The 20,502-nt window shown below is 51.2% G+C and overlaps 1 protein-coding gene across 1 annotated transcript in view; it reads right to left on the bottom strand.

Moving 5' to 3' along the window:
• Positions 1-760: 760 nt before the first annotated feature.
• Positions 761-20,502, bottom strand: part of LOC112912653 (putative pleckstrin homology domain-containing family M member 1P) — a 39,872-nt gene continuing 20,130 nt past the window's right edge. The window contains 8 exon segments of the mRNA XM_072746971.1: positions 761-3,104; positions 3,908-4,065; positions 4,603-4,670; positions 9,474-9,663; positions 12,891-13,036; positions 15,253-15,340; positions 15,343-15,670; positions 18,756-19,155. Of these exon segments, the coding sequence (XP_072603072.1) occupies positions 2,993-3,104; positions 3,908-4,065; positions 4,603-4,670; positions 9,474-9,663; positions 12,891-13,036; positions 15,253-15,340; positions 15,343-15,670; positions 18,756-18,826 (1,161 nt within the window). The 5' untranslated portion in view covers positions 18,827-19,155 and the 3' untranslated portion in view covers positions 761-2,992.

Below are 20,502 nucleotides of genomic sequence, written 5' to 3'. Positions count from 1 at the left end.
CCAGGTCGCCTGGCCCTGGCCTCCCTGTCCCTAGGCCTCAAACCCAGTTCCTTTTGTCTTCTCAGAGCCCACTTCCTACTGACCTGGAGAGACTTGAGGCCCCTGAGGGAAGCTGGGGCTCAGGAGATGTGCAGAAGGTGCTCCCCCAGGGCCCGAAAGGTATCTTCAAGGACAAGGAACTGCAACAGAGCAGACTGTCTCAATCACATTTTCCCACAATCTGCCTTCCCTGGAACTAGTCTGTTTCCTTCTTCTGGCCTCATCACGGCCAGTGGTGGGCTTCTCCTGGCACTTAGAGGAATGTAGTGGCCAAGTCTAGGCCACTGGGACCCCTGATTCTGGCGCTGCTCAGCCTTTTCTAAGCCCCCCCACTTGCTTTGGAAAACCCAGTGGGAAATAGTCCCAACATTCTTCATGTTCCAGTGTCAGGGCTCTGTGCTTTGACAGGCACAGCGAAGGTGCCACTGTGGTGGGATTTCAGGCAGCAGCTTCCGCTGTTATGCATGAGTGTATGTGAAGAGACCTCAAGCAAGGCCCCGAAATCTCCCCCTGGCTCCCTGGCCAGGACTTCTAGTGGCACCTCTTCTCCCCTGCGTGCCCAAGACGCCTGCTTGCAAATGTTTACTACCAACCCTCCCTCTCCAGACCTCCCCAGCTAATGAGAGCGGGGGGGGGGGGGGGGGGGGCAATCCAACCACAGGATTGCTGGTGGCCTCCCCCAGCCAGTGGCAGCATCAGGATTCAGAAGAAAGATCACAGGTGAAAAAGAGAAAAAGATCAGGTCTTTACTGCAAAAACATCCAAAATGCACACTGTAGCAGTTCCTTCCATACATTGCAAAGCGCTGCTCAGGGCCAGCGCCCCCCGCTAGAAACAGTTTATTGCATAAAATGGCATTTTAAAAATAGTGTGGGCACCACTGAGGTTCACATCAGCTTTCCGTTGGAGGTGAGAGGGTAGAAGTCAACTCATTTGATTAGCAGCTTTCTGGTACTGGGGAGAGGGTCAGTTCTAATGCTATTAGGAGGATACTCCTGGGAGGGCGGCGGCGGGGTGGATACCTAACCTAAGCAAGCTCCCTAGGGCCTCACTCCTGCTGCATCCTAGGGCACCTTCTGGTGCACATAACATACTCACGGGCCTGAGGAGCCAGGGCTGGGCCTGGGCAGCACTGCCCACCCCAGGCCAGCCCCTGTCCTCTTGGGGACCTGGGGCAACTGTGGCTCTGCTCAGGCTGGGTCTGTGGGGGAGCATTAATGCTGGCTATGGGGGTGCAGGACGGAGATAAGGACCCACTTTCCCATTTAGGAGGCTTTGGCATGCTGGGCCTAGGTGTGCACCATCTTCCGTGCCGGGGACAGAGAAGTTGTGGGGCAGCCCCCTGGGACAGCCCCCCCCCCCACCTCCTCTGTTCTATTGCACAATTTATCCAGCTTCTCAGGGCTGGGCAGGTGACTCAGCACCCGAATCACCCCCAGGGAGAGGTGGGAGTAGATTCAGCTCTTGACAGTGACAGGCAATCTCCACCTGAGGCCCCCAATTCAAGCTGAGAGCAGAGAGGATGGCCAGAGGACCCAGGGCCGGGGGGTGGCGGTGGGGGTGGGGGTGGGGGCTGTGGGTGCAGGAAAGATGGGAGAAGGCAGCAGAGAAATCAACCCCCAAACCCCAGGGTCTAAAGGTCACTTTGAAAACAATGGCAGGCTCCTGCTCTACCCCAAGACCCCCTTGAAAAGGCAATCATGCTCCAATGACGTTTTCCAGTCTCTGGTAGGGCCCCTCCTGGGCCAGTCCAGCAAAGCTTTGTGAATTCATGGCTTTGTAAACTGAGGCTCAGCGTCCTTCCAACAGGTGGCTGCTCCCACGTGTCCCTGTGCGTCTCTGCAGCAGGGCTGGCACTCTTTGTGGAAGGACGGGGGTCACCACTCCACAGTGCGGGGCCTGGCAGTCCCGATGCCCGAGGCTGGCCGCTGGCCTGGGCTCGTTGGGCTCTCTGTGGGCCCAGCCTGCCTCTGTTCCCACAGGGCTCAGTCATGCAGTGGGGGAACAGGGCGAGAGTGTGTCTGCAGCCGCCCCCAGCCCATCTGGCTGCGGGGTCTGTAGTAGGATGGGATGGCGAGGGGCTGAGGGATAGGCAAGATGACCACCCTGCCCTGAGCCAAGAAAGGCTCAAAGTGCTGACAGTGCTGGTTCCAAGTCCCTCCCTTCTCCCTCAGGGACCAAGATCCCCGACTACACGAGAGCTGGGGGGCTCTGACATGGAGAAAGGTGATGGGGCTTCCAGGTGAGGTGGACAGGGCAGGGCAAACAGAGGGAGAGGGAGAGGGCGGTCATCGAGACCCATCCCACCAGCCCCCGGGCAGTTTGGCACGTCGTACTTGAGCTGTGGGCAGTGAGCGCCCGGTGTAGGAGAAGGAAAGGCACCCAGTCCAGCTGGCAGGCTCTGGCCCAGCAGTGGCCTGCCTGCCCAGCCGCGCGCCTGCCTGCGGGCCAAGTGTTCCCACACATTTGCTCAGCATGAGAAGGCCTGGATTTCTTGGGTGACTTGTGTAGGGTCAAGAATAAAAAAATATTTTCCGTTGAAATATGAAGGGGAAAAAAAAAACCTGCCTTAAAAAACTAGACCTTTTAATCAGGAATGTGGAATTGAGAATGCGCCCAAGTCTTGTTTCCACAGTGTTTGAACAGCCCTGATGGATGTGCCATGTCTGTGAGGTGAGCTGGGGCCTGATTAGTGCAAAGTTCCCCCTCCCTCCATCCCCTGGAATGGGGGCATCTGATGATGTCCCCATGTCCAGGAGCAGACAGGTGGTAGAGGGACTGGGTGACATCATCGAGGGCTTCCTCTAGTAGGCTCGTGCTCTGGTCACATCGGAGTCTTCGTGACAGGGGAGACAGCTGTGACACCTTGAGAGGATCCGGACTGACGCCAAACCCAGCTGAGATGGGTGAGCCGAGCCCCCACCCAGCAGCCTTGGTGGGGACAGCACGCGACTTAGGTGAAAGTGCTCTGTTCTTGGTACTTGCGCCGGCGGGCACAGCGGGGGCAGCCCTTCTTCACCACGGCCTGGCAGCTCTGGTGGAAGACGGTCTTGCACTCGCCACACCTGGGGGATAGCAGCAAGCACCGCCTGTGCCATGGGCCGGGGGGCTGGCCAGCGTTCCTGACCAGAACCCGCGGGGAGGCTGAGCGGCACCCGCCACCCAAGGCACGTGTGCGCTGCCTCTGCATGGCCAAATAAAACCTCGCGACAATGCTTACCCTCCTTCACGCCACAGGCACTGCTGACACTCTCTGTTCGAATTCACTTTTTAAGATGCTGCTTGAGACTCATGAAATGACTTCTTGCCTATGTTGAAAACCCTCTGCCGTTTAAAAAACTCCTGCTAGGGGCTGAATCTAGGCCATGAGACACCTACTGAACATGAATGAATGCTCCCACCTGCTCAGTTTTCCACTCCCACACGGGCTGGAATGGAGGGTCGGTGGATGACTTTTTCCATTTAGAGGCTTCTGATAATGAGTGATAATCGGGTAAGAACCATCATTACTGCAGGAGAGAGGCAGGCAGGTACCACCCACAGGGTGCCTGGCCTGTTCTAATGCTCCAGGGCAGTAACTCATTCAGTCCCTCCTCAACCTGTTTGTAGATGACAAAACTGAGGCCCCTGCTCAAAGAGGCAGCAAGCCACCTCTTCTCTAGGGAGACAGACAGTTTCCTTGATCTAGGCAGGGGCCTTTGGAGGGCTCTCTGAGCTGGACCGGAGCTGCCGTGACTGCCCAGGGCATCGGTACCGGCACAGACAGGGGGTCCCTGTATTTCTGCACAATGGCACTGGGCCTGCCTCCCTGGATAGCTGGCGCCAGCTGTGGATAAGGGTGGGGTGGCAGGCTGGGTGTCCCCCATACCTGACTGTGGTGTCAAACTCGAAGGGGAAGATGATGTCGTGGTGATGGCAGATCTGGCAAATGAAGCCACGCTGGGTGCACAGGTCACAGTGGTAGACATGCTGGGAGGCAAATCCAATCAGGGTGTTGAGGAACCCTTCATACACTCCATCCGCGATCTGTGGAGGGCAAGTGCAGGCCGACAGGCCTTTTGGGTAGCTGTGCTGAGGCTGAGGCCATCTATAAAATGTGGCTCCACCTTGCCTCAAGAACTCCTATTCCCAAAGAAGTATCTTCCCACTTGGGCAAGAACCACCCCCCCCCCGCCCCGGACCAGGCTGAACAATGCAGGTGTACAGCTCCCGCACACGGAGGTCACTGGGGGTAACCGGCTTAAGGATGAGACCCAAATCCACAGAGCCCTCCCTGAAGGAAAGGAATGTCCTCAACTTTCACGCCTGGGGCCTCTCCTCCTGCTGCCCTCTAGCTGGGGACGAGGCCAGAGGCAGGGAAGGGGCCAAGGGGCTCCTGTTCCCCAGGCTTTGCTGGACTGCCTGCTTACTGCAGGGGGCTGGCGCTCAGTCACCACCCAGGAATCCTGGGACAGCCAGACACATAGTCTGAGGTGCTGAAAAGCTGCAGCCACACCTCCTGTCTGATGTGTCCAGGAATGAGGCCCCTCTGGGAGGTCTGGGGGTAGAGAAAGGCATTCTCACCTGCTGGAGGTCGGCAACACTGTACTTGTGGGGAGACTCCAAGAGGTAATTCCTGTGGTTGAGCCTTCAAACAAAACAGAAAAGGCCCCTTATAAGGGTTTCCCGATCCGGGCCAACCTGTGTTTGTTTTCATTCCTTCAGCTGCTCACCGGGTATGAACGCCTGGCCAGGGTGGTGCCTAAGAGCGCAGTCGGGTGCCCGGGTTGGGGATCTGGTCTTCCAGGTGACCCAGGGCAAATTACTCAACCTCTCTACGACTCAAGCTTCCTCACCCGAGAAATGGAGCTCTTTGTGGATTAAATAATTTATTTAAAGCATTTGGCATAGTGCCCAGCACACAGTAAACAACGAATGATTATCAGCTAGAGTTGATAACACTGTATCGTATAACAAATTTGCTGAGAGAGTAGAACTTAAATGCTCTCACCAAAAACCTACACCTAAGTAGTGAGGTGATGGATGTGTGAATAAACCAGATGGGAGGAACCGTCTCACAATGTATATACATACACCAAATTATCATGATATCCACTTTAAACATGTTATAATTTTGTCAGTTATGCCTCAATAGGGCTGAAGAAAATTCCAACAAAATTTAAAGGTTATAAAACATAGAACGTCTATAAAAAAAATAATAATGAGGAGGAGGATGACCAGAGCCAACATTTATACTGGGAACTGGGCTTAGAGGTTTATATCCATTAACTCATTGCAGTGTCCTGTGAGGTTGGTACTCTTATAATCCCCACCTCGACAAGACAGCTGGAGACCTGAATGCAGAAGTCGGCCTCTGGAGCCTGCACCCTTACCCATCCCAGTGAATGCCTGAAGGTGTTAGCTGTTGTCATTACTGCCACCATTCCATACTAGGGACAGCGGGACAGAAATGCATAGGAGGCAGCCTCTGCCCCCCCTATAGCCCCTGGGCTAGCGGAGGGACACAGGCAAGCATCCAGTTTGAGTGCTATGTCAGAGGCATGGCGATGTGGTCTAAGGAAGGCAGATCCCATTTCACAGAGGGGTGGGGTATCGGGGAGACACGGCGAGGGTAGCTCTACTTTCCACCTCAGCAGTGGCAGAGATCAGAGGGGTTCCATCCCCAGGGATAGAGAGTAAATGGCTGCAGAAATCCCCCTGGGACACCACCTGCCTGGCCTTGCTATGTGTGCCTGTGTGGGTGCTGGGGTTGGGGAGAATGCTCCAAGCCTAAGGTGGCTGCAAACCTGCCCCAGGAGCATCTGGGATGGGGGCTTGGCCATGCTCTACACTATGGCCTCAGATGTGATCTGGAGAAACCTGGGGCAGGGGTGACAAGTCCCACCAAATAGCCCGGCAGGCCACGCTATGCCACGAGACGTGAGGACACTACTGCTCGGTTCACCACTCTGGTTTCCCCAGTAAACTTCCAGCTTTCTGGGATCAGGAAGCCGCCATTTATCACCAGGAAAACGCAGGGGGCGGGGGGTGCACAGACGGTCCCTGAAGTGGCAGGAAGGGTGGGGCTGATCTGGATGGAAGGTCATCTCTGTCATCTGTACACAGTCATGGAAGCCCTGGGGACAAGCCAGGCACAAGACCCTCCCTGCAAGCCACTGTACCCTGGGCCTGTCATACTCTCAGTGAGGCCTCACAGTTGCTTCCTCCACAGTACTCAGTCCAAGCCACAGAGGACAGAGCACTGGCCCAGGGGTGAGATGCCACTGCTCACCCTGTCAGGAGAGAAGTCTACACCCTAGGGCCTCTCCAGGCCTCTGTTCTCCACTCCACAATCGGAAAGTCCTTTCTGCCCTCTCCTGGCGTGAGGCCGGGAAGGGGCCCGAGAGATCTGTAGGGAACTCGGGAAGAGAGAAAACAGAGGCGAGGTTGCCCCTTCACTCCTGTAACCAGTGATGAGGTGGGAAAGGGCGCTGGCAGGGCTGGCAGGGTGGGCAGGGCTGGGTTCCAGGCCGAGGCTCTGACTCCTTTGAACTTAGGTGCCTTCTCTGCCCACTCCTCCAGGGCGTTTCTAATGGCTCCTTCCCAAGGGCAGAGAGGGAGCTCTGAGGCTCCTCTGGCCCCTGGAGATGTGTCCAGGCCTGTCTGAGGATCCCCTTTCTCTCAGAGAGCCCAGCCAGAGGGCTGCCACTAGCAAAGGGGAAATCCTCCCTGACTTCACCACTCATACTCAAGGCCTGCCCTTCCTTCTCAACCATTCCAGTCCTCAGCCTCCACTCTGGCCAACTCAGGCCAGGCCTCCTCACTTCCCAGGGCTAATTACTACATCGGCCTCTGTGCCCCCACTACTGCCAAACACAAACACATATTTTGTGTTTAGGTAATCTCTACACCCCATGTAGGGTTTGAACTCACAACCCCAAGATCAAGAGTTGCATGCTCTACTGACTAGGCAGCAGGGCACCCCCTAAAGTGGTCTTTTGTAGACCCTGTTGAGAACATCCCTTCAAAGGGCTCCCTACTGCTGGCAGGATAAATCCAAACACATTTAGTGTGGCACCTGAGACCTTTGAGGTCTGGCTCCTGCACCCACAGTCCAGCTGCACTGAACCCCTTCAAGGGTCCCGATGAGCTACAGTCTGGTCCCTTTCCATATCACAGGTCCCCTTTGAACAAGGAAGGCTGGGCCCTCCCTTCCCCGTTCTTCTCCTAATTCTTTTGAAAAATCCCAGTTCACTACATGCCTGTGTGAGGACAGAGTTCTGGAAGCATGCCCTAATAGGACTGATGGTGGTGGGACTGGAGGAAGGGTGATTGGAACTGCCTGCTGGATTCTTTTATGCTGAATATTGACTGCCTTTGCAAAGAAGAAACACTTTTTTTTTTTTTTTTTTTTTTTTAAGGAAAGAAAAGAAGAAAAGAAAATCCTGCAAACCCTCAGCTCCGATGCCATCTCCTCTGGGAGTTTCCTTGGCCCTCTGGCCCTGACGAGGCTGGGTCTGGTGCTTTCCCTCATGGCATGAGTCATGCTGACCCAGAGCCATCTGTCTGCCTGTGTGCGTCCTTGCCCAGACTCTGAGCCCCTCACCGGCCCTCACCACAACTCTGGAAGGCCCTTGGGCACAGGGATTATTGGCCCATTTTGTAGACAAGAACGCTTAGGCTCAGAGAAGTAAACCAACTTCTCAGTCACACAGCAAGTGTGAGGCCGGGCAGAGGCTGCTCCTGAGCTCTTGCACTTGCCCCCACGTTGCTTCTAAAATGGGACTTCCACTGGCTGAACCTTGCTCTCTCGAAGGCTGGTAGGCTGCACAGTAGGTATGCAGTGCTACTACCCAAGGATGGGAATAGCAGAGGCAGGGAGAAAGGCATGGCTGCCTAGCAGGTCAGCCCACACAGGTCAGTAAGGTTGACGACCAAACAATCTGAGCAGGGTGGGGACAGGAAAGTGGGGCCAGCACCCAGGACCCACCCTGCAGGTACCTGGTCTGCTGAGGTCTGCAGAAGATCCCCTTGACTGGAGGGTGATGACAGGGAGATTTCACCACCCCGGTCAGTGAGGGCAGACTTTCTGGGTCCCAGGATATCAGAAAGGAGGGCAGTGAGTGAAGACCGAGGCATCCAGCTAATGATCAAGACAGGCAAGGCCTCCCCGGGAAGCAGACTGCTAGGGTCCCCCATGGTGGCCGCCAGAGGGGCTTTCTGTCCTTTCAGGTCCCGTGGAGACCAGGGCTCAGCTGGCTGCTCTGGGAGCCTAAGAGGAATCAGCCTCTCCCTCATGCCTAAGAGAGAGCTCCCTGCAGCAGCCCCCTTGTTGAGAGTCCTGCGGGGCCTATACTGGGCACCACTTGGGGCCTCAAGCAACCATGCAGGAATGGCTCTGGGAGGACAGTAGCCAGGACTCTAGAGCTACAGCCCATCAAAGTGGTGGTCTCTGTGCCATGCTTGTGTGGAGGAGTGGCTGGGGGCACAGGGGGAATGTGAGGGGCTTGTGAGCTGCTCCAAGTGCCAGACACCCAGCAACAAAGCCCAAGTGAACAGGAGGCACCAGCTCGTCCACCTGGGGTCTGCCCTTCTGAGGACCCTATTGGTGAGGAGGTTTACCAAGGGCCCAGAAAGATCCTAAGTTCATGCTGCAGCACAGCATCACTTCCGGATCCTGAGTAGGTCCCTAGGCTCTGGGGGCTGAGAAGCTTCTCAAAGGACATCCTGAGGGTCCCGCCCCAGTCTTGCCCCCTTCTGAGGATTTGGGGAGGGATGCTGTGCTGGATGGCAACAAAGCAGCCCTGGAGGGAGGACTGGGTAGGAAAGGGCCAGGCTACACTGCCCTTGCCTCCCAGCCTCCCAACCACACTCACTTTCCTCCTTGCACCCTCTCTCCATCCAAGTTCTCTCTGTTCTTTCCATGTATGCGGCCTTTGTTCATGGCCTGCACACACTCTTTTTTCTATCTGGATCACTCACTCTTGAGTCTCTTCCCTTTCTAAATTTCTACTCATTCTTCAGGTCTCACCTTATTTGTAAGTTCCTCCTGGAAGGCTTCCCTGCTCTGCCCTCCTGCAATCCTCTTAAAGTGCTCACAGTGGTACTTCTAAGCATCCTGCCTCCCTCCCAGCTCCCTCCCTGTTGTAGCCATTGGCTTATTCATCTGCCTTCCCCTCTAGAGAGTAGATCCTGGGTCTGCCTTGCTCAGCGTTGAGCCCACAAGCCTGGTATCTTCGAATGTTCTCAGTAAATATCTGTTGAATGAATGAATGAATGAATGAATACATGAGCAGGTAAAAGCCACTCTCCAAGTATGTGGTCATTTCCCAAACCCAATGGGAAAGTGATTTCTGCCCAGCCCTGGCATTTCTCCCAAGAGGGCATCTTGTGCTGGTGTTAGCTGTGTGTGTGTGTGTGTGTGTGTGTGTGTGTGTGTGTGTGTGCGTCCAGGATGCTCAGCTCTGTCAGAGCTCTGCTTTGGTACAGGCTCAGGTAATCCCCCAGAAGCTTCAGCTGCTTCCGGCATCCCCTGATGAGGTGGATCTGCTCCACATGCTCATACAGCGAGGTGTTCACCAGCTGCAGGTTGATGAGGGGCTGGGCCCGGATCTGCATCAGGAACTTCAGGGCCTGCCGGCAGATCTGGGGCACACCACATAGTGGGGATGGGACAGGATGGTGAGCGCCTCTGGGATGGGCACGGTCTTACCTACTCACTCACCCAGCCACCCAGCTCCAAGGGACATGGTGCCATCTTCATTTTACAAACGAGAGAACTGAGGCTCAGGGTCGAAGTGACTGGGCCTATGTCCATAGCTCAGAAAAGTCAAGATCTGACCCCAGTTAACCTAATGCCCAGACCTATTCTCCCTCCATGGCACCAGCTGCTGCCCTTCTCCCCCTGGGCCCACAGACCCTTCCCATTCTTTCCTGTCTTCCCAGCCCCCACTTTCCTGCCTCATGGAACAGGCACTGCCTGAGGCCAACCATGCAGGAACCAGGTGACTATCTGAGTCAGGCTCCAGCCACAGGAAGCCACAGATCAGAGCCAGCTTAAGGAGGTTTTCCAACTTCCCCAGCTCTTGCCAGCAGCACCAACCCAGGCTCCCCTAAGTCCCTGTGTGGAGGTGAACGATCAATCCCAGGCTTTCCCAACTGATAGGGTGTTGCAGGTCCCACTCTCAGTCCTGACCCTAATGCCAAAGTCAGTTACTGAGAACCTGCCATGTGCCAGACAGAGATCCTCAGCCCCATCCTTTCCTCATGCTTATGACATTCCAATGGGGAAGGTGTCATCATCCCCATTTTATAGATGAAGAAGTGAAGGCTCACAGAAGCTAAAGTGGCCTATCTAATCTACCTGCAGAAAGTGGAGCCCGGGTCTAAACTGAAGTGTGATCTTTGCACAGATGGCTGTTTCATCAACTAACGAGAAGCCTCTCTCCCCTTCAGTGGCCTCCTCACTGTGACGAGAAGGACAGAGGAGGGATCCCTGGGTGGCGCAGTGGTTTGGCGCCTGCCTTTGGCCCAGGGCGCGATCCTGGAGACCCGGGATCGAATCCCACATCGGGCTCCCGGTGCATGGAGCCTGCTTCTCCCTCTGCCTATGTCTCTGCCTCTCTCTCTCTCTCTGTGTGACTATCATAAATAAATAAAAATTAAAATAAAAAAATAAAAAAAAATCTTGTAAAAAAATAAAGAAAAGGACGGAGGAGCTGAGACGTTCTTCACCATCAACTTGGAGTTGGGGTTTCAAGTCAGAATTGAATTTGAATCCCAACTCTATTACTTCCTAGCAGTGTGACCCTGTGACAATTATTTAACCTCTCCGTGACTCAGTTTCCTTGTCTGTAAAGTGGGGAAAATAAAAGCACCTCCCTTATGGGATTATTTTGAGTTCAGATTAAAAGAAAATCCATAAGCTCCTGGCACATAGCATATCCTCAGGAATGGGAGCTGCCTTCAGACTCTGAGTGTCCGTGTGGCCCAGCTGGCCCCTGAAGCGTTGGGAATGTAACAGGGCCCTCGGGAGACGGTCACACTGGGGGCTTAGGAGACTCTGGCCTCCTGTCATCCAGTTCCACTGCCATCTCTTGCCTCTCCCAGCAACAGACAACTCCTTTTACCATTTCTCAGAGCCCTGAAGTACCAGCCTGTGACCTGATGGGCAGTCGAGCAGCAAAGGCCCAGGGACTCCTCTCAGACTGCTCTTCTCCATATCGCCTGGCCTGTCCCATGACTCGCTTCAAGCCTTGGGCGAGGCTCTGATGAAATCACACAGAGGAATGCGTGCTGAAAACTGCCAAGTGCTATGGACAGGCAGGAGCTTCCTGCTCCCCCGGACTGTTCCTGGCCTGTGGGCTTGCAGGCCTGTCTAGGCGAGGAAGTATCCCTGGTCCTGCGCTGACATGCTGCCAAGTGCCAGCCAGACCCTGCACAAATGGGTCAGCCAGCGGTAACAGTGAACAATAAGGCCCCTCACCCACGAGCCAGCCACTTTCTATTTCGAATGTTCCTGTCTTTCCCAGGCCAGGGATCTCTGAGAGAGCGAGAGCTGGATATTTCCTGATCTCAGACATACCCAGAAAAGTACTGTCATTTTCCAGTAGGGAGAAAGAAGTGGCACAAGGATTGCAGCAATAAATAAGAAGATGGCTTAACCAGTGTCCGGGTGTTGTAAATAGTGAGTGTGTTTTACGGCCAAAGAACGATTTGCATTTGTGGTGGTTCTGAGTTTAATATTCTATGTGTAGTTAGTTAAATACTTACCACTGAGGGCAGGAGTGAGGACAAGGTAACCAACCAAAAAGCCAAAGTGAAGCTACTGTTCTTGGGGTCCCAGTCCCCAGCATGGTGGAGGCTGGGGTGACACACAACCCTTCCCTGCACTCTCAGGACACATCTGCACATCAAGGTTGCTCAGCCAGTAGGCCTGGAGCTTCTGAGAAGCAAATCCCTTACTTATGCATCTGTGTCTGTCTTAAACAGAAATCTGTGCCTTTGGGGTGAAGCCAAGCTTGTGTTCTTAGAAGCAGGCCCTGACCAAGTGAACCAGGGGCCAAAGGTGTGACAGGCCTCAGGAGAAGGAAAGGGCTCTGATGTAGGGGCTCTGAGAGACTGGTGGGTCCTGTCTCTGTTAGTTCTTACACAACCCTGAGGTGCACACTTATTAATCCCTCCTTAGAGACCAGGAAACTAAAGCTAAATAATTTGCTAATGGTAACACAGTTCGGTAAGTGGTAAGCTCAGGTGTAGAGGAAGAAATGTGAACGATCCTGGGATACATCCAATTCAAAAGCACTTGGTGAACATAAAACAGTACCCAAGACTAAGTGATGCTAAGTCGACAAAGCACGTTCTAAAGCAGTATGAGTCCAGGATGATACCAACTTTACAAACGTGTGGAAACAGATCCATGGAAAAGGCTGACTGCTCCAAGGGGAGGTGCAGCTGGTTGGCCAGCCCACCCACCCACCTGTCCATCCACATCCATCCACCATCCGGTTATATATGTAATCTATCCTAATTATCCTTCCTAACCTGCCTATCCTCGTCTGTCTGTCTATCTATCCATCTGGCTGCTGGTACCTTAGTTTTGTCTGTAGCCATGGGGAGCTGCAGAGAATCATCCTTAGACCTCTACCTGAGGATCAAGGCAGACACTGACAGAGCTCTGCTCAAAGCTATAGACCAGCACTGCATTGTTTGCTTGCTGGCTCCCCCTCCATCATGGGGCCTGAACCAGTGACACAGGCTTCCCGAGAGCCAGCCTCCTTTACAGAGATGAAGAGCAGCAGCAAAGAAGTATGATCATTCGTCTGTCACTTAGCAGCCTTGTGTGGCCACAACAGGCTGGGCTCAGGGCTTACCGGGCGCTTGGTGAGGTCCCAGTTGTGGATGATCCTGGCCGGAATCACCGAGGCATCGTCTTGGTGGCCGATGTCACAGTAATAGAGGCCAGAGAAGGCACAAAGCTTGGGTCGTACAAATGAGAAGCCAATCTGTCGGGAGCAGCCTGGGGAGAAGGACAGTGGGAGAGTGAGCAGTGGCAGGGCCAGAGTCTACAAACAATGCAGAAGTTACTAAGCAGAAGGACCAACTCTTTAAGGGAAGGATAGATTAAAAAGGGTAGAGAGATAAAACCACCCTCACTCATATGCACCCCACCAAATAACCCTATTAATTAGTCTTTATAGCAGAACACCATTAGTAATTATTGTTGCCATTTTACAGCTGAAACATTGGTACCCAGAATGGTGGAGACCTGCTCAGTCATGGGCCGATTACACGGCATAGCTGGGCACTGGATTTGGGTTAGGTTGCTGTTAGAGCCCACATCCTCTTCTGTGTAGCTGTGTTCAGTGTTTCCACTGCTTGCTCACCGGTGCCAACCTTCTGTAGGTCTGCCCCTCCACTGAGGCCCAGAAGTAGAAGCAACCAAGTCTGGGCCTCGGTAAGCAGGGTGGGAGCTGGGGACCTGGGGCCGGCCACAGGGAGTGGGTGGGGAAGCCAGCAGAAGGCAGGGGGTGTCTGGACATTGCCTGGGGCCAGCCTGGAGTCAGAGATGCCTGGCCCTGCAGGATGGTGGTGCAGAGCCCAGCTTTAGCCCCTCTGCTAGAGGTCCTTCCACAGCAGCGGGCAGTGAGAAGCGGAGTGGGGTATGTCCAGGGTAAAGCAAAGGCCTGGCTCAAATCCTGAGTGCATGCCTGTCTCCCACAGGGCCAGGGGAGAGTCTAGCCTTGGGACTAGAAGGGCTACCTCTTCTGTTTAATAGCTGCCTCATCCTAACCCTTCAATGAATTTTTGCAAGGTTCTGTTTCAGTGTCTATAAAAGTCTGCTGTTACTTGCTTTCCTGTGGAGAGATCACAAAGTTTAAATGAGAGGAGATTTTGAAAGTGCCTTGCAAACTATGAATACAGCCAAATGTCAATGGTGGGTATCTGCTTAGCCACAGAGCTGTGCTTGCAGCAAGAAGGAAGCCCAGCTCCTCAGATTCAGTCTCGGCCCACGAGCTGGCAGGTGACAGGCACAATAAGAGCTGCCCCCTGCCAGCATTCACACCCACTGGGGGACTCTCCTCATAAGCCTTGGGGTCCTGGCCTTCACCCTAAGCCTAACACCCACAGGCTGAAGGTACCGGGTGCAAGTGTTAGGGGTTCGCAGGGGGAGGGGGTGATCTGGGACTTGAAAACATTTTCTGCAGGAAGAAAACCTACCACTTCCTTCCAGATGCCCGAAGCAGACTATCCTCTCAAGTCCCACAGGCTCTAGCCAACTCTAGCCTCAAACCCCTAGCAGCCATTTCTCCTGTTATGGAACTCTGCAGCAGGGCAAAGTTTTCACAGTTCACCTGGAGAACCAAGGTGATGGAAATGGGTGTCTGGGTCCCTGTGGGGGCCTGGCTAGAGCAAGGTTCTAGGACCGTCAAGGTCCTCATCTGGCTCTACCATGGGATAGGTATTGTGAGGAATAAATGAAATAATCCAAATAAAGCAGCTGGCCCAGTGCCCCCACAGGAGAATCAGATTTAATGATGGTAATAATATAGCAGGTGTACTGACTTAGAATAATATCTATAATATATTCTTAAGTGGAAAAAAAACCAAGTTGCAGAACAGTATAAATAGCTGTGCTGTCTCAAACAGTGGCCATAAGCCACAGGTACCCATTTCAGTTTAAATACCTTTACATTAAAGTGAAAATTCAGTTCCTTCCATCATAATAGCTACATTTGAAGTACTCAGGAGCCACATGTGGCTTGTAGTTACCATAGTGGACAGCATAGATCTAGAACATTTTCATCATCAGAGAAGTTCTGTTGCACAGAACAGAGTAGTATGAGCCCATTTTTGTAGCCGAAAAAGACTGTGTGCACTTGCAAAAGCATGCAGAAACATTTGGAAGGATGCCATGTCCCTGCTCCAAAAGAAGCTAAGGATATGGTAATATGATAATGATAATGAAAGGGTGGAGACCAGAGCTCCCTGGATGGAACTCCCTAAGCAGAGAGCAGCACTTCGAAGAGCTGCCACCCACAGGTGCCAACCCTCGGCAGGGGTGTTGGCCTGCGTGGGTTCCGGGGAGAAGCAGGGGCAATTTGCCGCAACATCCCAGGGGTGGTGTGGGGGCAGAGGTGGAGAGCCAGGAAAGGGCAGAGCGCCTAAATTAGGAAGCCGACTTGAGGCAGAGGAGGTGAGTGCACTGGGGGTGGTGGGAAGGCAAGCGGGCACCTGCACAGAAGCAGCCCTGGGAGTCAAGGCCTTTCTCCGTGGGGATGGCCACCAGGTACTGCAGTAGGAAGCCGTTCTCCCGTTCTCCCTTGTGGCGAATTGCAGCACCTCCTGACAGTTCTTGTCCAGACTGCCGCCCAGTGTCACCGCCTCTTCTGCTGTCTCCAAGTAGGACGCCAGGACCTTGCGCACCAGCTCCCTCCATAGAACGGCCTCCTCAGCATTCCCAGCCTGAGGCTTCAGGACAGCCTTGGCCGGGAGGATTTTGAAGCAAGATGGGCCCCCAAGGCTCGCATCTGGCAGGATATCTCGGATGGTCTCAATTCCATGACTGTCACTTAACATCCTCTCATTGTTTCTCACTTGGAAGCATTTCAGAGACTCCAAGGATAGGGAGAAAATATAGGGCATCCAAGTCCTGTCAGTGTACAGGTACAGAAGGGATTCTTTAATCACTGCACACCTGTTAAGGTGGTAAAAGTCAAAAGACTGATGACACCACCAGCTAGGATAAAGAGCAATGAAAATACTCACATATTGCTAGTGTGGGTACAAATCAGTACAAGCACTGTTAGAAAATGCTTGGCATTATCTGCTAAAGGTAAACATATGCCTATATGATGACAATGGCAATTTTATTACTAGATTATATACCCACAGAAAAGAGTATAAAGGCAAGAGCAAGAATGTTCACAGCAGCTTTCGTCATAATAGCCAAAACCTGGAAACAACCCAAATGTCTGTTGGCAGGAGAATGGATAGATGCATCAGGATATATTCTTACAATGGAATATTACAGAACAATGGAAAATGCACAGGTGACTCTCACAGACATAATGCTCAGCGAAAGAGGCAAGAGTACATATTGTATGATTCCATGTACCTGAAGAGGAAAAATGGATCTATGGTGCTAGAAGTCAGAATGGATACTTCCTATGGAGGGGAACAATGGGAGAAGGCATAAGAGAGCCTTGTGGTGGGCTAGAAAGGGTCTATATTTTAATCTGGATGGTGGTTACAGAGTGTAATCGTATATAAGTACTCACTGAGATATGTACTGAGGATCACTTTACATCATTTCTCAAAAGCTTTCTAAAGGGGGAAATTATAGTCTTTTTAACAAATGGTGCTGGTACAATTGGATATCCCTATGCAGAGGAATCAAGCAGGACTTCATCCTTATACCATATTAAAAAATCAACTCAAAATGGATCATAGATCGAAATATAAGAGCTAAAATTATAAAAATTTTATAAGAACACGTAAGAGTAGATTTTTGCGACCTTAAATTAGGAAATGGGTATAGATATGACACCAAAAGCACAAATGATACAAAAAGAAAACCCCAGATATATTGGACTATATCAAAACTGAAAACATTAATGCTGCAAATGATACCACCAATAAAGTAAAAAGACAACTTACAGGATGGGAGAAAATAATTCCTAATTATATATCTAAAAAGGGTAGAGAACCCAGAATATATAAAGAACTATTATGACTCAATAATAAAAGGACAAAAAAATTCAATTTAAAAATGGGTCAAGGTTCTGAATAGATATTTCTCCAAAGCCGATACATAAATGGCCAAAAGGCACATAGAAAGATAATACTCGACATCATTAGTCATTAAAGAAATGCAAATCAAAACCATGATGAAATACTAGTTCTCACCCCCCCTAGGATAGCTATAATAACAATTTTTTTAAAAACCATAAGATCTGTTGGTAAGAATGTAGAATACACTGCTGGTGGGAATATAAAATGGGGCAGCTGCTTTGGAAAATAGTTTGGCAGTTCCTCAAAAGGTTAAATATAGAGTTACCATGTGACCCAGAAATTCTACTGTTAGGTATGCATCCAAGACAATTAAAAATATATATCAACACAAAAACTTGTACATGAATGTTCATTGCAATATTATTTGTAATGGCCAAAAAAATGGGGAAGAAACCCAAATGATTATCAACCGATGAAAGACAAAACAGAATGTGACATGTTCGTACAAAGGGATCTACAGTGAACTATTAGTCATTGGGGTACAGACCAGCCTATAACAGGGATGAATCCTGAAAACAATATGTTAGTTGGAAGAAGCCAGTCACAAAAGATTACATATTACATGATTCCATTTATGTGAAATGTCCAGAACTGCAAATCTATTGACAAACATCAGTGGTTGCAGGCAATAAGAGGAGTGAGGCTGGGGGAGGAGAGGCAGATGGGAAGTCACTGCTAATGGCAAGGGATTTCTTTTATGGCGGATGGAATGTTTTCAAATTCAATTGTAGTGATAGCTGTACAACTTTGCAAATATATGAAAAAAAGCTGAATTATACACTTTAGTGAGGTGAATTGCAGGGTATTGGTTATAGCTCAAGAAAGCTGTTAAGAAAAGGGTGTGTGTGTGTGTGTGTGTGCGTGTGTGTCTCCTCATCTATTTCATGGCCTTGGCCCCATCCTGAGTTACAGGATCTGGAAGCTACAGGCCAGATGAGAGACACGCATGAATGGAGCCGAAAAAGCAAGACTATAACCCAACAGGAACCCCAGACAGAGCTGGGATAAACTCAGGGTTTTGTGTGTCTATGTGCATACAACTCCTATCTGGGCTGTTCATGACACAAGAACAAATATGCAATGGCAAAAGAGTTTGGGTCCACAGCTTTGACGATTGTTCTTAGCTTCTGACCCATGGCTCTGCTTAGAAGATTCCCAGGGTTAGTTTCCCTTGGATTATCAACAAAGTAGACAGGCTTATTCTAGAACAGCACTGCCTAACAGAAATAGAATTCCAGTCACGTGTGTCATTTTAAATGTTCTGGAAATGTTCTACTAGCCACATTTTTAAAATATAAAAAGAAACTAGTGAAATTAATTTTGATAATATATCAAATATATCACAAATATTCTTATTGTAATATGTATGTAATTAAAAATTATTGAGATATTTCACTTTCTTTATACTAAACCTTCAAAATCCAGTGTTTATTTTACACAGCTTATCTCAGTTTGCACAGCCACATTTTAGGTGCTCATTCAGTAGCCACGTGCAGCTAGTGGCTGCCATATAGGACAGTGCAGTTCTAAATCTCGTTTATGTTTCAAGATGAGTATTCTCAAAGCCTGGTATTTTAGAAAATATGAATAATAACAAGTGCTAAGGAGGAAGGCTTAGTGAGGTGAAGCGCCTGGCCTGAGGCCTTAACACTGATAAGCGGCAGTGGTTAAGAGCAGAGTCTATCATCAGATGAGAATTATCTTCTCCACAGGATTGATGCGAGATGACAAGAGACCCTTATGGGAAGGGACTGGCACAGTGTCGGGCTCACATCCACCATGAGAGATATGAGGGGCTATTGGAGAGGAGGTAGAGATCATTCAGGGTAACTAGGGTAACTAGCTGGAGGCACCATCCACCAGGGTAACTAGCTGGAGACACCGTGTACCAGCTCTGAGATATCTCCCCAAGATCGCCCCCCTGAAAAACTTGTACCACTCACTGGACTGGTGGGTGAGGACACTCCAAGGCTCCACATAGATCCATCATCTTCCAGAGGCTCCTGCTGGCCATTCCCCTGGCACACTGCTCTGGCCACCTCTCTCACACTTCTGGGAGACTGCTGGTCCGAAGCCCTTCTTGAAGGGACAGCTTGGGCAGGGCCCAACTGCTGCAAGCCGAGGGTGTCAGGTGCCTGCACAGGTGGCTCCTGCTTGTGGTACCCATCTTGGATCTCAGGGGATGCCTGGGCCAGAAGGGGCTCTGCGGGTACATCAAACGGGATGCTGGTTTCCAGGCTGGGGAGGGACAGTGAGGCTTGTCCTGTGGGAATCTCCACTTCTCCGCTTAGTCTGTTGTTTGGCACAGAGTTTACCCGGGCTTTGGTGAATTCCGACAACACCCTAGAAGTTTTTAAACAAAGAAACCTGTGTGACAGGTTGTCTGTGAGAATGCCCAAGGCTACTAGGGCAGTGGTTATGAATGGAAAACTCCTGTTATGTGATTTTAAAACCAAAACAAACAACACTCTCCTCATCATTCATTGCTCCCTTGCTTCCACACAGCCCTCCTCTGACACTCCTCATGAAGCTTCTCCCCAGCTGGGACTTAGGCAGAGTGGATGGCCAAGTGACCCAAGGTCCCAGGATCTCCAGTGACAAAGCTCACAAGGCTGTGGAAAGGACTGATGTGAACAGAAACTACCCACTGCTTTTGCTTTCTGAACAGGCTACTGCGGGCCTGGAGAGCTTGCTCGGCCAAGCAAATGGCTGTGTAGGCAACCATTTCCTCATGCTATTGTGGCAGAGCCCCAGGGAATAGTGTCTGAGAGCCGGGCTCCCCAACAGCACAAACAGCTGAGCCCCAGGAACCCACTCCCCAGGACGTGGACTAGGTGAAGTGAGAACCCACTCTGTTCCTGGAACATTCAGTGGACAGCAGGGTGGGGGTGAGTGCAAGGGCTGGTGTACCTCAGACCCAGACTGCATGTAGAGTCAGAGAAGCCTGCTGTTCTAGGAACTGCTACTGGAGATTGGTGTACACAAGGTACACGAGTGTGTACACAAGCGTACATGGGGTGGGCAACTGCTAACTCCTCCAATGGGACTGGCTCTTCCTGCCCATCAGTGGTGCTTCGGGGCTATAGGGAGCCTTCTGTACACATACACACACATACTCCCACGCACATGAAAACATACTTCTGGGCTTTCTAAAAGGCCCACAGGCTACTGGCTGCTCCCCCTCCTCCTGAGGCTTCTGAGAATACAAGTTCTGTTTCTGAAGTAAACCCATTTGCTGTTTCCTCCTCTGCTTATGAACCCAGTCGAGTATGTCATACGCAAATGAAGATTTAAAGCTATCTGGTACCCAAGAGATTGCACATATCCGCCCTGATGGCTTAGACTAGGTCAGAAGATATGTCAAACTCCCTTTAATGTCACCTTATGGAAATGGGGATTTTATAACTCAAGTTTTTACCTTAATGTCTTCTGACTGAGCTCTGCTCTTATCTACAACATCACAACCCTAAACAACATTTCAAGACATGCTAGCTAGTCAAGTATTGGTGACCAACCCGTGCATTTAGGGGCAACTGATTTTTCAACCCAAGACATTTCAGTGGAGGAAGAATAGTCTTTTCAACAAATGGTGCTGGGATAAGTGAATAGTCTCATGCAAAAGAAGGAAGTTGGATTCCTATCTCACAGCATGTAAAAAATGAACTCAAATGCTTTAAAGGCCTAAGGTTA

This window comes from Vulpes vulpes, chromosome 2 (assembly GCF_048418805.1).
Source record: "Vulpes vulpes isolate BD-2025 chromosome 2, VulVul3, whole genome shotgun sequence".
Classification (NCBI taxonomy): Eukaryota; Metazoa; Chordata; class Mammalia; order Carnivora; family Canidae; genus Vulpes; species Vulpes vulpes.
This window is presented reverse-complemented; position numbering and strand designations above follow the sequence as displayed.